The sequence below is a fragment of the Notolabrus celidotus genome, chromosome 17, assembly GCF_009762535.1.
Source record: "Notolabrus celidotus isolate fNotCel1 chromosome 17, fNotCel1.pri, whole genome shotgun sequence".
NCBI lineage: Eukaryota > Metazoa > Chordata > Actinopteri > Labriformes > Labridae > Notolabrus > Notolabrus celidotus.
In genome coordinates, this window is record NC_048288.1 from 6338434 (window position 1) to 6351078 (window position 12645).

Sequence of the window (12645 nt, forward strand, 5' to 3'; positions counted from 1 at the left end):
ATCATTTGGTATCCAATCAACTAAACACTGAAACTGAGAAGCAAGTTGATACAGTTTGATGTCAGGGGCACATGAACTTCAGTCGTGGTTATTTATTGTCCTTATCAATCATTCTGCTGTCTCTCAATCACGATGTCATTCCTGTACATATTGTCCATGTTCTTGATACCCTTACTTCTGCCTCTTCAATGTACCGACTCTTTCTGAGTTTGTGTATGTGAGACAATTCCCTTAAGTCTGTATTTCTTTCCATAAAAACAAACACCACACCCCACTCAAACATGTCCTTGTTTCCTCTGCATGTTCTCCCTCATGTCTGTGGTTGTGTGTGTGCTGAAGGACTTGGTGTACGAGTACAGCTTCAGTGTAGGAGACAGACCTCCCAGGATGCTGTATCAGGGGAGAGACTTCCAGTACTACTTCAGCCTTCCTTCTGGTGACCCTGATGATGACTATAAAGGTGAACACATACCAGTCTTATATGGAGGTTTATCATTTTAATAAAGCATGCACGTTTTTTTCAGATTACTTCAGTGAGAGTTATCTTTTTCCTGCAGTAACTCTTTACACAGTGATCAGGAGCAGCACACACGAGACGGCAACTAAACCCTGTCCTGTGACTGTCCGAGTTCAGCCAAGTTTCCTCAGAGACAACTCTTCTTCTTCACATCTTCATCCTGATCAGGAGCTGTAAGAATCACTCGAACATCACACCTCAGAAGGATTATAGTCATACTGTTAGTCATGTTATTATTCTGCAGACTGTAGAATACGGTAAAGACTGAAACATCCTTCGAAGCTCCTGTGAGGAGTTATGAAACAGACTGTAGTGATGCCTCTTTATGACCTACAACAGCAAACAAGACCATCAAGGATGAGATTATCTCTGTGGAGTTATTTTTAACGCTTTTTACCACAACCAGCCGAGCAGGAGTCAGATAAAGTGTGCTACTTAACATCTTCCGCAGCAAAGACTCACAGTGAGGGAGATTTTTGACTGGTAAAAGAAAGGAGAATTTTTACTTACTCGTGTGCAGGACTGAAAAGGGATGAGAGGTCCCACTTTGTCCACAGGGGGGTGCCAAAGTTGACCAAAACTGAAAACTCCTCACTGGAACTTTAAGGGCTGAAGAGTTATGTAACAAGTGATCAGACAGCATTTCAGATGACTGTTTATGGAGTTTTTGAAGATTTACAATTCTTTAATGAATTATATTTCAGCCATTCAGTTTGTCCATGACAGAGAGAAATGTAAGGGAGGTAGGATTTAAAATAGGCATGAGTCAGGTCACCTAAAGGGTGGTAGTGATTGGGAGATGCCGGGAGGCGGCGAGGTTGGAAGGTTAGAGTTTGTCCAGTAGAGGTAGGATGTAGAGGGTTTGTAGCACGATCAACTCTCTCACTAGGAGAACTGGGAGTGTGTGGACAGTGTCTGAGAAAGACGGTAAAGGAATTGTCAGACAAAGCAGTTAAAACTAGTCAGTGGATCTGGATGAGGAGGAGTATCAGCTGGGGGTCAAAACAGAATTTGGGAAATACTCAGTTGGGGGGGAGGTAGAGCACACAGACCGGCGGCCGGAATGAGTAATAGCCTAGACTGGCATCTCATCTTGGCTCTGCCTCCCCTGTCTTCTAACATCTATCTGCCGACTCTTCTTGTTGTGTGTTGGTTGGTTGGGTCCACTGGGGGCCAGGTGCTAGAGTTGGTAGCATAGGTGTTGTCACTACCTGGAGCTTGCATGTACGGAGCCTGGGTCCACTAAAAGTGGCAGTACTGTATGGGTTGGGTTGTTAAATTGGGGTGTTCTGCAGGTGGATGTGATGGACAGTGTGAGCTGGCATGGGGGGGGGGGGGGGGGGGGGGGTTCTCTGGCTCTATAGGATGCCAGAGAACTGTTTAGTCCCTCTGAGGTGTCGTGGGCCTAACTAAAGGAAACATCAGTGAAGGGAGGAGTCCACTTGATAACCCCAGTGATGAGCTGGTTCTCACTGCCCATCTGTCCTTTCTATCTCAGGCATTGGAGGACATCAGGAGCCATGTGATAGGGAGCTAAACTTATCAGTAGAGGGCATAGTGGGGTGGGTTCCTTCACTGAGCACACATCCTTTCTTTCAACACAAGTACCTTATGTTTATCTCAAATCCTTTATCCAAAACAAAACCCTAACAGGTCGTCTTGATTTTAGCACAAAGAAGGATCTTTGTATTGCTTAATTGTCCTTTATTGTGTTGACTTCATGTCTCGAGCTGTGCATTTTAATATTTTGTTATCTTTATATTCTTCCAGGGCTCAGTTGTGTAATCAGCTCCTCTCTCTCTTCAGTTCAGAGTCAGGTCTGAGGAACTTATCAGGGCTGCTGCAGCTCGGTAACAGAGATGAGATTCGTAACTACGTCAGTCTCCTCTCCGACATCCTGAACCGACTCAGCGGGGACACTGAGGCAAACACACACGCACAGAGACACACACGCAATGTGCTCATCTGCACACTGTGTGAGCTTGAGAGCAGTGAGCAGGTACACACAGGGAGATTCACACTCTGACTCAATAGTAACAGAATCACATTTTTTATTTCTACACATCTCTCTTCAGTTCTGTTCCTGTTGTTTGCTCTGAGTCACTTTTTAACAAACTTTTCCTCCTTATTCATTTCTAGACATCAATGTTAGACAACATCTGCATCCTCAAAAGCCTTTTACGAGTAACCCGTCAGGTAGTTGGATCATCGTCTCCTTCCATACACGTTCATTGATGGAGGATGAAGAGCGTGTCTCACTCTTGTTTTGTTCTGCTCAGGTGACATTAGCGGGTGCAAGGCGAGTGACATCTCACGTTCAGGTGATCTCAACCCGGTTACTGCAGTCCAGAGCTCCAGGCTGGTACCACCTGGATCAGAAGACACTGGACACCCTGGTGGCTCTGCTCTCACACAGCCTGCAAGCTGCAGCACAGAGTGAGGACTTCACATCAGAGAAGTCCAACAGTGGTGACATTAAACTACCTTTAGAGTCAGACACACGTCATCATGACGTTAAAAATCCTCCCTCTAATCGCTGCATGCAAGACTCGTCCAGGGGGGTTCACAGAGACAACCCTGGATCCACGTCAGTGAAGCAGCTTGTAGCTCATATTCTGCAGACTGCTGCTGACCTGATGCTGGTGAGAGAAGAAACATTTCTGTACATGTCTCATCACAAGTTTTCATATTTGTTCCTATATTTATCTCTCCACCATTAACTCTCTTCTTATTTAGACATACATCTTGTTTCACGAAGCCTCAGAGCACAGAGTGAGCACTGGTTTTATCCTCCTACACGCTAGCTACCTAAACCAGAACTCCACAGTCATCATCAGCGGTTCAAGCACCTTCTACCTGCCCTCCTCCGTGATCCAGCTTCTGTTTGATCGGCGCAGAAGAGAGACAGAGAGACCGTGTGTGCTCAGTGTGCTGACCGAGCTCACACACAGCCCTTACATCCGCGCTCATCAACCTGGAAAGGTGAGACTCGAGTGATGTGATGACACTAAATGATACAACATGGAAGCATTGCTGATTTCCCTCTCCTGTTTTGCAGCTGAGTGGACCGGTGGTGGATCTGAGTGTGTACAGCTGCAGCACGAAGAGGAAGATTCCTGTTCGCTCCTTCAGTCAGCCAATAAACATCCAGCTGCAGCCGCCACACACCAACGTACGTCGTTCTTTCTTATCTCCTCTTCTTTAAAGCAACTGAACTCCATATCCCTATAGTCGAGCACATTGTGGTTCATGTGGTGACATCCTCTCTGCAGAAGAGCTATGCGACCGAGCACATCCTCCTGCGCAACCAGATCAACTACCACAGCTTCAACATCACCCAGCAGCACCTGCAGCAGGCTGTCCAGCTGAGTGTGGCGTTCAAACCGTCACTCCACGAGGCGTTTCCCATCATGCTGCTCTTCAGGTAAAGAAGCAGGGACTATAACAGCGATTATCACCTGATAGGTAATGCATCATAACCAAACTTAGAGTCTCTGTTGGTTGCAGGATGTCTGAGAGGCCGACTCCCAGCATGCATCACCTGAGAAAGATTCACCAATGGGGGAGCCACACTGCACGTGTCACTCTGCCTCCGTCCTTCCTCAGTGGTAAGAAGATCTTCCATCAGTGTTCAGCTCTGTCACTTGCCCTCACACCTTGTCTGTCAGTGTGTTCAGAAACTGTCTCAATCATCATCATTAACTTAAGAGTCACTTTAAGGTGTTCTTCAAACAATAAAAACGTGAGAACATAATAAACATGTTCTGATCATGTGTGAGAAATTAATGTTAGTCAGAATCTGAAGAACCTGATGTAGAAAGAGGACACGGATGAGCTGGAAAACTAGTATGCTTTATAGCAAAGTTTCAGGAGCAGGAGCACACCTCAACCACACCTCTTCCAGCACTCTTATAAGCTCAAGATCCAGTCCCATCTTACAGACAGGACTCAGTCTGATCTCATCTTAATCCACCATGAGCAGAGCACTTTGCAGCATTTAGCAAGTTACAGTGGCAAGGACAAACTTCCTTTAACAGGCAGAAACCTCTAGCAGGACCAGACTCATGTTAGACACACATCTGCTGAGACCGTGTTGGAGAGAGGGAGAGAGGGAGATGAAGAGAGAGAGAGATGAAAGTGGTGAGACGGCTAGTAGTAGTTGTAGCAGCTGGAGTCTGGCACGTCCACAGCAGCAGAGATCCAGAGGAACCTACGAGACAAGGGAGCTCAGGGACTATGGATAACTTTAATGGGACAGGGAGAGTTAAAGTAAGAAACAGGCAGACAGAGGGGGGAGATAGGATCACCCCTCCTTCCTTTTTCTTTTCTTTCTATGTCTTTCTTTCCTCCTATACTTAGGGCGCTAAAGGGGGTTTGTTCAGCTCAGGTAGTGCAGCAGATCCCCTTACAAGCTTCCTCAAACCAGCTACAGCAAGAGGTTCAACTTCAAATCCAAAATCACTGCTCCAATTAAATCAATAAATCATTGTAGGTTTGCATCCTGTTGATGGTGTGGTCTTTTTAAGTAAAATGACAACATTTTGTGTTACCCAGACTTGACTTAATGAATCTAATGAGGGTCTCTAAAATGAATGATTTGCTAATTTAAAGCTAATGTCCAGCTGCAGGGGTTGGACACCTGGCACTGCTGAATGCAGATTTTGTGAAAGCAGCCAGACACAAACACCTGAGTGAGCAGGTCAGCTACAGCCTCACTGTGGACACCCATCTGTGTTTGTCCTGGGACGATCACCAGGGGGCCTGGACGCAGCACGGCTGCAGAACGCAACAAACAGACATGAGCACTGTAGTCAACTGCAGGTAAGGAGAGAATGAGAACCTGAGACGGATATACCTTTTTGTGCATAGTGGAGTTCCGATAAGTGAGTGTTTTCTTTTTGTCTCAGTTGTCAGCAGTTGAGGCCGCTGACTGTGATGCAGCAGCAGATCCAGAGCAGCCGCGACACATCCAGTCTGGACCCATTCCTGAGGTGACTTCATCCACATCAGACTTTAATGATGTGTTCAAGCAGAGAAAACAAAAACCCTTTGTTCCTTTAACTTAAAGTTCAATGTTGGAGTTCCTCACAGACGATCTGGAGATGAGTTTTAAGATTTTATTATTACCTTTATTTTTCCTGGTAAAAATATTTGAGAACCAGTTCTCATTTACAAACATGACCTGACCAAGAGGCGCCAACAGGAACACATACACACACATAGACATATAAACATAAAATAGAACAAAAGTGAACAAGTAACAAGCAATGTGCGTGAGGTGTAAAAAAAGATGTGTCATCTTTTGTTCTGATGTCTGTGGTTTGAAGCTTTGAAAACATCCTCCCCTTCCTCTCTGTCTCCTCAGTGTGCCAGCTGATCTGAGACTCCTGTGTGTGCTCATGCTGTGTGTGTTCCTGTACATCCCGGGGTTTGTGGTTTGCAGACGAGCTGATGCTGCATCCGAAGCAAACTACAGAGTCCACTACCTGCCTGACAACTCACCTCATGACCCGTATCTGTACGCTCTGACGGTCCACACTGGTCTCTGCTCTGCAGCCCGTATGAGTGCAAAGGTAAGGTGTTTCTTTAAACCCTTTAAACTTGTTGAATTAAAAACTTTATTTTCTTCATAGTTCTTGAAAGTAGAATGTAATAATGTGTGTTTTTAACATGTGTTTATAGTTGATCAGATATCATGCTTAAAGGAGGGGTGTACTGTTCATGTAACAACACAAGAACACAACACAGATCCTTTAAGTCTCATGAATCATGTTATATTGTCACGTGTGGTGATGACACAGAGGAGGACCCACGTGCAGAGGATAGAGGATTTAATTAGGAAAGGCTAGCAGGCAAAACAAAGAAAAGGTTCTTATAAACTCTCAAATCACGGAAGTGAAAGGGAAAGGTTGATGATGTACTGACACAGAAGGGAGGAAACAGAGACTCAATACACACGAGCGATCAGACACAGGTGAAGACAGTGAAGGTTACTGCTCGTCCAGTCTGCACGGCAAGAGTCTGGATCATATGACGATCAGGCCGTCCCTTTAGCGGCTTGGATTCAAGGAAAGTAAAACTTATACAATGAAAAATTCTTAATGCCACTAAGGTGAGCTACATGATGTCACGCAGGTTATGTGAGAAGTTACAAAGTGCTGCCCCATTCCTTGGCTGAATCTCAGTGTTGAGGAAACACTGTGACCTGTTGGTTGCACTGTCCATGCTTCTCGTTTAACATCTTCTTTTTTAAACTTCATGTTAGGGAGTTCGTTTCCACCACCTTTCCATGCTCGCACGCTTCCCCTGGGAATCTCACGTTTCGCGTCACAGTGCTATGAACTATGGGTGATTCCCTTATGCTAAGTCCACAGATATGCCATTGCCCACTTATGTATAGGGTGCATAAAGGGCTCAGAAAGCCTGAGAGAGATCCCTCACACACTTGAAGATTTGACAGTGGGACAACCTTAAGGCTTCACAGACTTAGAAGGAATGCACCTCAAAGTCAGGGAGTGTTTAAGTGTGGACATTGAGATTAGGACCTAGTTTTATCATTTTGAGCTCTTGCAGCCTCGTGCACTCGATCACTTTCCAGGTAACGTCAATTAAGTCCTTAAGGGCTCAGGGTTTAGAGAGGACATTGAGATTCAGCCAGGAAGTAAAGCAAAACATGAAAACACAAAATAAGATCTACAAAACAAAACAGGAAATCAAAACCAAGGAATACAAAGTTAGAAAAAATCAACTCATGACAAATATGAAATAATAATATTTTTATTCTGTGTTTTCTGCTGAGTTCACTGAGCAAAAAGCAGAAACCCACTAAAAGTCGTCCGATTATTGGTGTCATCCCAGATTGCGGAGCCTGAGCGGAGCACCATGTAGATTGTATCTCCCTTCTCCAGCTGAAGAACAAATCCGTTCGAGACGTGGATATAGCCGTTGTTATCGTTCACATCGTAACAATGAGTCATCATCTTGTTGTTGTGAAACAGTTTAATACCGAGAACATTCGAGTACCGTGCGTCCCACGCGTTGAATCTGAAGTAGTACGCTCCTTTGACGGGGGCCGTGAAGATCCCTGGAACACAGGAGACAATCAGAGAGGAGTCTGGGAGTCATTTCACCATCCTTTACTATTAACACACATCCTCTGTGATATTTAAGTGTTGTTTGAACTGTAGAACTCAAAGCTCTTCTCATCCAGCTCTGGAAAATCTATCATTAAAAAAGGAGACTAGAGAAACTGTGAAAGAGGATTTTTAAGGGGAGATCTCGGGGTACCAGATAGGAGACGAAAGCGAAATTCATTTTCATCAAATTGAACAATAAAGGAATGTGTGAGTACCTGTTGAGGGACTGTAGGCCTGGCCAATGTTGGTGAAGACTTTACCAAACTGTAGTGTGAGCTCTGTGTTGTAGGGACCAATTTGTCCCACATCAGTCAGACCGACCGTGAATGCCACTTTTGGACGGTCTGTTTGAACGTGAAAGAAAACTGGTGAACAGATTGTGGACTACTGAGGCCACAAAACCACAATCCAGCTGCACACTGAAGCCCTCAACATGTTGTCGTATGGGTGACGGGTGTGTGAGAAGAGGTTTCTCTAAAAAGACTCCTCTTTTGTAATTTGACTTCATAGTTTTATTTTTGCTTACCCGCGTTTTCGCTCTGAAGCCTCTCCACCTCGCTCTCAGTGGAGCTCATTCTGGTCTCTAAAACTATGAACACATGTAGCTTGTTTAAATTTCGTGTGATGGGAGTCATTTAAACATTTCCAATGACAACGATGGAGACTCACCTGAGTTCTGATTTTCAGTTTTGGTTACTCTGTCCAGGAGATCTGATTTAAGGGGCACGATTAAAAATCAGGAGTGTGGTTTGTCAAATCCAGATGCAACATTTCATACTGATTGAAGACATTTTTAATACAAGGGACATCTTTTACAAAACAAGGACTTCAGACATGTTTAAAGAACCTTAAATAGATATGGATTTTAACATAAAACTGTAGAAATATGCTCTAAATATTAAAGCATGCCCAGTTTTTATTCATCTAATAGCTTACTTGCGTTCTCTCTCTTCAGTTCCTCCACCTTGTTTTCACTGGCGTTCATCCGGACTCTTAAAACTGAAGAGATAGTTTATTACTAAAGCAGGTTAAATCCAGCATGTCATAACTATGTTATATTTGCGAGAAGAAAAAAAAACACATATAACTGATGATTGAAGAAAACAGGAAATACATATATATCTTTACACCTCTGCGTTGAAAAGAGAGCTAACACGATCTCTCCTTAAATTCATAGATGTCAACAACATATGAACAATTAATATGTCAGCTTTCCTCTGAGGGGTTTAATCCCATCACCAACATTTAACAGTTTTATATCTGTGAGTAAATATTTAGTGTCTGCTGTCACGTTGACTGACAGTCAGTCTGGTCTGGAGATGAAATCAAAGCAGTAAAAAACCTTTAAAGAGTCAGTGAGTGTTCTTTTCTGACATGAATCACCTTTATTTTCTTGCTCCAGCTCCTCTATCTTTCTGTTGCTGTTCCTGAGCTCCACCTGTTGTTCCACGGCCATGTCTCTCAGCTGCTTCAGCTCAGCCCAGATCTCAGAGCTGAAGTCAGTCTGAGTCTCAAGCTGAGCTCCTTTCTCTCTGTTTCCCCCCTGAGTGATGTTGTCCCCTGTCGTGACTGGAGCACACGTCCAGACCAGGCAGAGCAGCAACGGCAGAAAACCAGCCACAGTCCTCATTCTGAAATATCACCTCTGTTGGCAAGATGGACTCTGACACGTCTCTCTCAGCTCCCCTCTGTATTTACATGTCAAACAGCCGCTGAACTGCTGTGTGAGAGCTGATTGGATGTCCTTGATAGCAAGGTTAAAAATAAACCACAACATGCTGAATTTAAAGTAAACAACAACCAGTTCAACTTTGATGCTCCTGTGAGGAACTTTCTGTTTGTGTTGTTTTGGCGCCCCCTGTGGACAAAGTGATACCTCTTATCCACAGCTGATTGTATTATTATTATACAGTTTATTTGATAGGGACAATGCAAATTACATAGTACAACTTCTGCCTGACACAAACAGCAGTAGTAACTGATGCTTCGTATACTGCCAGTTCACAACTCCTGTCCCCTATGTGGCTTTCAGTCAGTCAGAAGAAGACAGAAAGACATCAAGATGACATAAAATAACATGCATACAATAAGAACTATGGTAAAATTAAAGTAGCCCAGAGAGTAAATATTTACATCGAGGTTAGATACAATTAAAACAAACTGTTAAAATGTTCACATCTCTGATTTAGCTTCAGTCACCCTTTAACTCTTCTGTTAAAGATCTTTAAATCTTGTGTTAATTTAATTTCAGATGGCGGAGTGTTCCACATTTTAGAGACTATTTATGAAAAAAGCCGTCTGACTCAGCAGTCTAACGATGTTTGACTTTACGGCTGCCTAGCTGTGACCCTGGTGCTCAGTCCCCTCTTCCTGTTCATGTGTAACATTTGCTTTCTTACAAAAAAAATCTCACCCTTCTTTCTTTTAACATCAGATATATATCAATCACCGTGAACAAGGTGTAAGGTCTTGTTTGATTTTGTTTTCTTTGTTCTGTATCAGAACCAGTTAAAAATACTCATTGGAGCTTTATCTTTAATTAAAGCTGCAAGAAGCATTGAATAGGTCCTTGCACCTTAGCACACGTTGAGGTTTGTTGCTGTTGGGGTGTCTTCACTAGAGGAAGAACAATAAAAACAGCTATGAACTTTTATGCATTTTGAGCACAGCATGAAGTGTGAGCAAACTTTCCCTGCATCCTTCATCCATCCATCTTCCTCCGCTTATCCAAGTTTGGGTCGCGGGGCAGCAGTCTTTGCAAGGAAGCCCAGACACTCCTCTCCCCGGCCACTTCAGCTCTACTGGGAGGATACCGAGGTGTTCCCAGGCCAGCTGAGAGATATAATCTCGCCAGCATGACCTGCGTCCCCCATGGCCTCCTCCAGTGACGGATATGTCATGATCACCTCCCCAGAGAGACGTGCGGGATGTATGAACCACCTCATCTGGCTCCTCTCCATGCGGAGGAGCAGCGGCTCTACTTGGAGCCTCTCCCGGATGTCTGAGCTCCTGACCCTCTCTCTAAGGCTGAGCCCAGACACCCTGCAGAGAAAGCTCATTTCAGCCGCTTGTATTCGCGATCTTGTTCTTTTGGTCACTACCCACAGCTCCTCACCATAGGTGAGGGTTGGAACATAGATTTACCGGTAAATCGAGACATTTGCCTTCTGGCTCAGCTCTCTCTTCACCACGACAGACCGGTACAGTGTCCGTATCACAGCAGACGCTGCCTTGATCCGTCTATCAATCTCTCGCTCCCTTTTACCCTCACTCGTGAACAAGACCCCAAGATACTTAAACTCCTACCTTGGAGCGCTGCATCCTAAAGCTTTTAAATAATCATACCTCTGTGAAACATGAAGTAGCTTTGGGTCTGCTTTGTCACCGAGCATCCCAAAGTTCTTTATGTGACTCAGAGGAAAGAGGATTGAGGAGAGAGGAGGGGAATTGGAGGAGGATACATGAGAGCAGCTTTCAAATAAGTCTTCACTGACAGATTGAATATCACTCACTGGTGGATGCTGCACTGAACCCGACTTCACCAAAAATGGAGCGCCGCCTGCAAGCTAGTTCAGGCAGACAACTCGAGCTGTGCTCATTCATACTGACACGTCATCACCCTCCCTATCAGCTGATCTCAACATCCTCTCATTGGCGGCCTATTTAAGCTGCAAGTCTCCCCGTCTCTGCCTCTGCTTTGCAAGTGCTCCTGCTGTCCTGCTCAGTGCTGTGTGCAAACTTTGTACCCACCTCCTCCCCGGTATCCACCTACGGGCTCCGAGGGGTTAGTCCTATCTCATTGCTCCTAAATGTCTGCATTTAAATAATCTATGCTGAGTAATGAGGTTCAGAGCCCATACGCCGAACACAACACTGTATGCTGCAATAAACTTTATCTTAAGTAAACGTGAGTGGTCTGACTGAACTTAAATAAACTTAGAGAAATAGTAATACTGGTTTATAATGAGTGCTTATAGAAACAAATCAGTGGGTAAAAAGGCTAACCTCATTAGCCTTTAAAAAAATGGGTTTGAATGAAACTTCTTTTCATGTTTGATCTTCTCTAAGTGTGTGTGGGTCAGTGTTTCAGACGCAGAGTAACGTCCAGTACTGATATGTCAGGGCAACCGTCTCTTTTCTTTTCACTAGGTTTACATAGTGCTGAAAGGTGAGGAGGGATCTTCACAGACAAAAGAACTACAAGTCCCAGGATACACCCTGTTTAGACAGAACTCTCAAGACACCTTCATACTAAGGTAAATCAAACTATTGTCTCCCACATGGTTATAAAAATCTGTTTTTTTCTCCTTGAATCAAAATATGGCTGCAGGAAGAATAAATCACAGTTTTTTAATCTCCTGCTTCAACCTGTGTTTTTCCTCTGACTCCTCAGTGCAGCGGACAACCTCGGCGCACTGTGTGGCATTCACATCTGGCACGACAACACTGGACCCTCCCCGTCCTGGTACCTCAAACATGTGGAGGTATCTGAGGTAAGTTTGAAACACTGTTCTCTCTTCAGTTTCACCATCAAGTTGATTTGTTTCCTGCTTTTGAAACAGGTGAACAGAGGGAGCGTTGAAGGTCGAGCTTGGCTCTTTGTCAGTCTGTGCTGGCTGGCTGTGAATGAAGGAGATGGCCGGGTGGAGAGGATGCTGCGAGTTTGCAGCGAGGGAATCGGCTTTGCTGAGGTGGAGCTCCGACACACACACACACATATTCAGATACGTGATAAACATCCCTTCACCTCCTCCTCTTTGTGACATGTTCTTGCAGATGTTGAGTCTGAAGCTATCTGAGTACCTAACCGATCACCACATGTGGATATCTGTGCTCAGCTGCCCCTGCCCCAGCTCTTTCACACGCACTCAGAGGCTAAGCATTAGCCTGCTGCTCCTGATGGGCTATGCATGTGTCAACACGGTAATCATATCACAAATGGATGAACAGGTAAGTCTTTAAAACTCTCAGGGTGTCAGATCGGTTGACGGG

At 44.5% G+C, this 12645-nt stretch overlaps 2 protein-coding genes across 2 annotated transcripts in view; one reads left to right on the top strand and one right to left on the bottom strand.

Moving 5' to 3' along the window:
• Window positions 1-12645, top strand: part of LOC117829325 (polycystic kidney disease 1 like 1) — a 44332-nt gene that overhangs the window by 13846 nt on the left and 17841 nt on the right. Inside the window, exons 22-37 of the mRNA XM_034706954.1 lie at window positions 340-460; window positions 558-690; window positions 2324-2516; window positions 2657-2713; window positions 2797-3159; window positions 3254-3499; window positions 3576-3689; window positions 3790-3941; window positions 4025-4125; window positions 5140-5338; window positions 5425-5508; window positions 5883-6090; window positions 11803-11909; window positions 12047-12146; window positions 12216-12344; window positions 12430-12603. Coding sequence (XP_034562845.1) covers window positions 340-460; window positions 558-690; window positions 2324-2516; window positions 2657-2713; window positions 2797-3159; window positions 3254-3499; window positions 3576-3689; window positions 3790-3941; window positions 4025-4125; window positions 5140-5338; window positions 5425-5508; window positions 5883-6090; window positions 11803-11909; window positions 12047-12146; window positions 12216-12344; window positions 12430-12603 — 2481 coding nt within the window. The remainder of the gene's footprint in view (window positions 1-339; window positions 461-557; window positions 691-2323; window positions 2517-2656; window positions 2714-2796; window positions 3160-3253; window positions 3500-3575; window positions 3690-3789; window positions 3942-4024; window positions 4126-5139; window positions 5339-5424; window positions 5509-5882; window positions 6091-11802; window positions 11910-12046; window positions 12147-12215; window positions 12345-12429; window positions 12604-12645) is intronic.
• Window positions 7318-9439, bottom strand: LOC117828630 (complement C1q-like protein 2). Its single transcript, XM_034705810.1, has 6 exons — window positions 9037-9439; window positions 8590-8652; window positions 8323-8364; window positions 8180-8242; window positions 7869-7997; window positions 7318-7601 (listed from the first exon to the last, which is right to left on the bottom strand). The coding sequence occupies exons 1-6, from the start codon at window positions 9281-9283 to the stop codon at window positions 7318-7320; spliced, it is 828 nt and encodes a 275-aa protein (XP_034561701.1). The 5' UTR covers window positions 9284-9439.

Coding starts and splice junctions, on each gene's coding strand:
- LOC117828630 (XM_034705810.1), bottom strand. CDS start 9,283: ATGAGGACTGTGGCTGGTTTTCTGCCGTTGCTGCTCTGCCTGGTCTGG. Junction 8,653..9,036: donor GCTGGAGCAAGAAAATAAAG/GTGATTCATGTC, acceptor CTATCTCTTCAG/TTTTAAGAGTCCGGATGAAC. Junction 7,998..8,179: donor GCTTCAGAGCGAAAACGCGG/GTAAGCAAAAAT, acceptor ACGTTCAAACAG/ACCGTCCAAAAGTGGCATTC.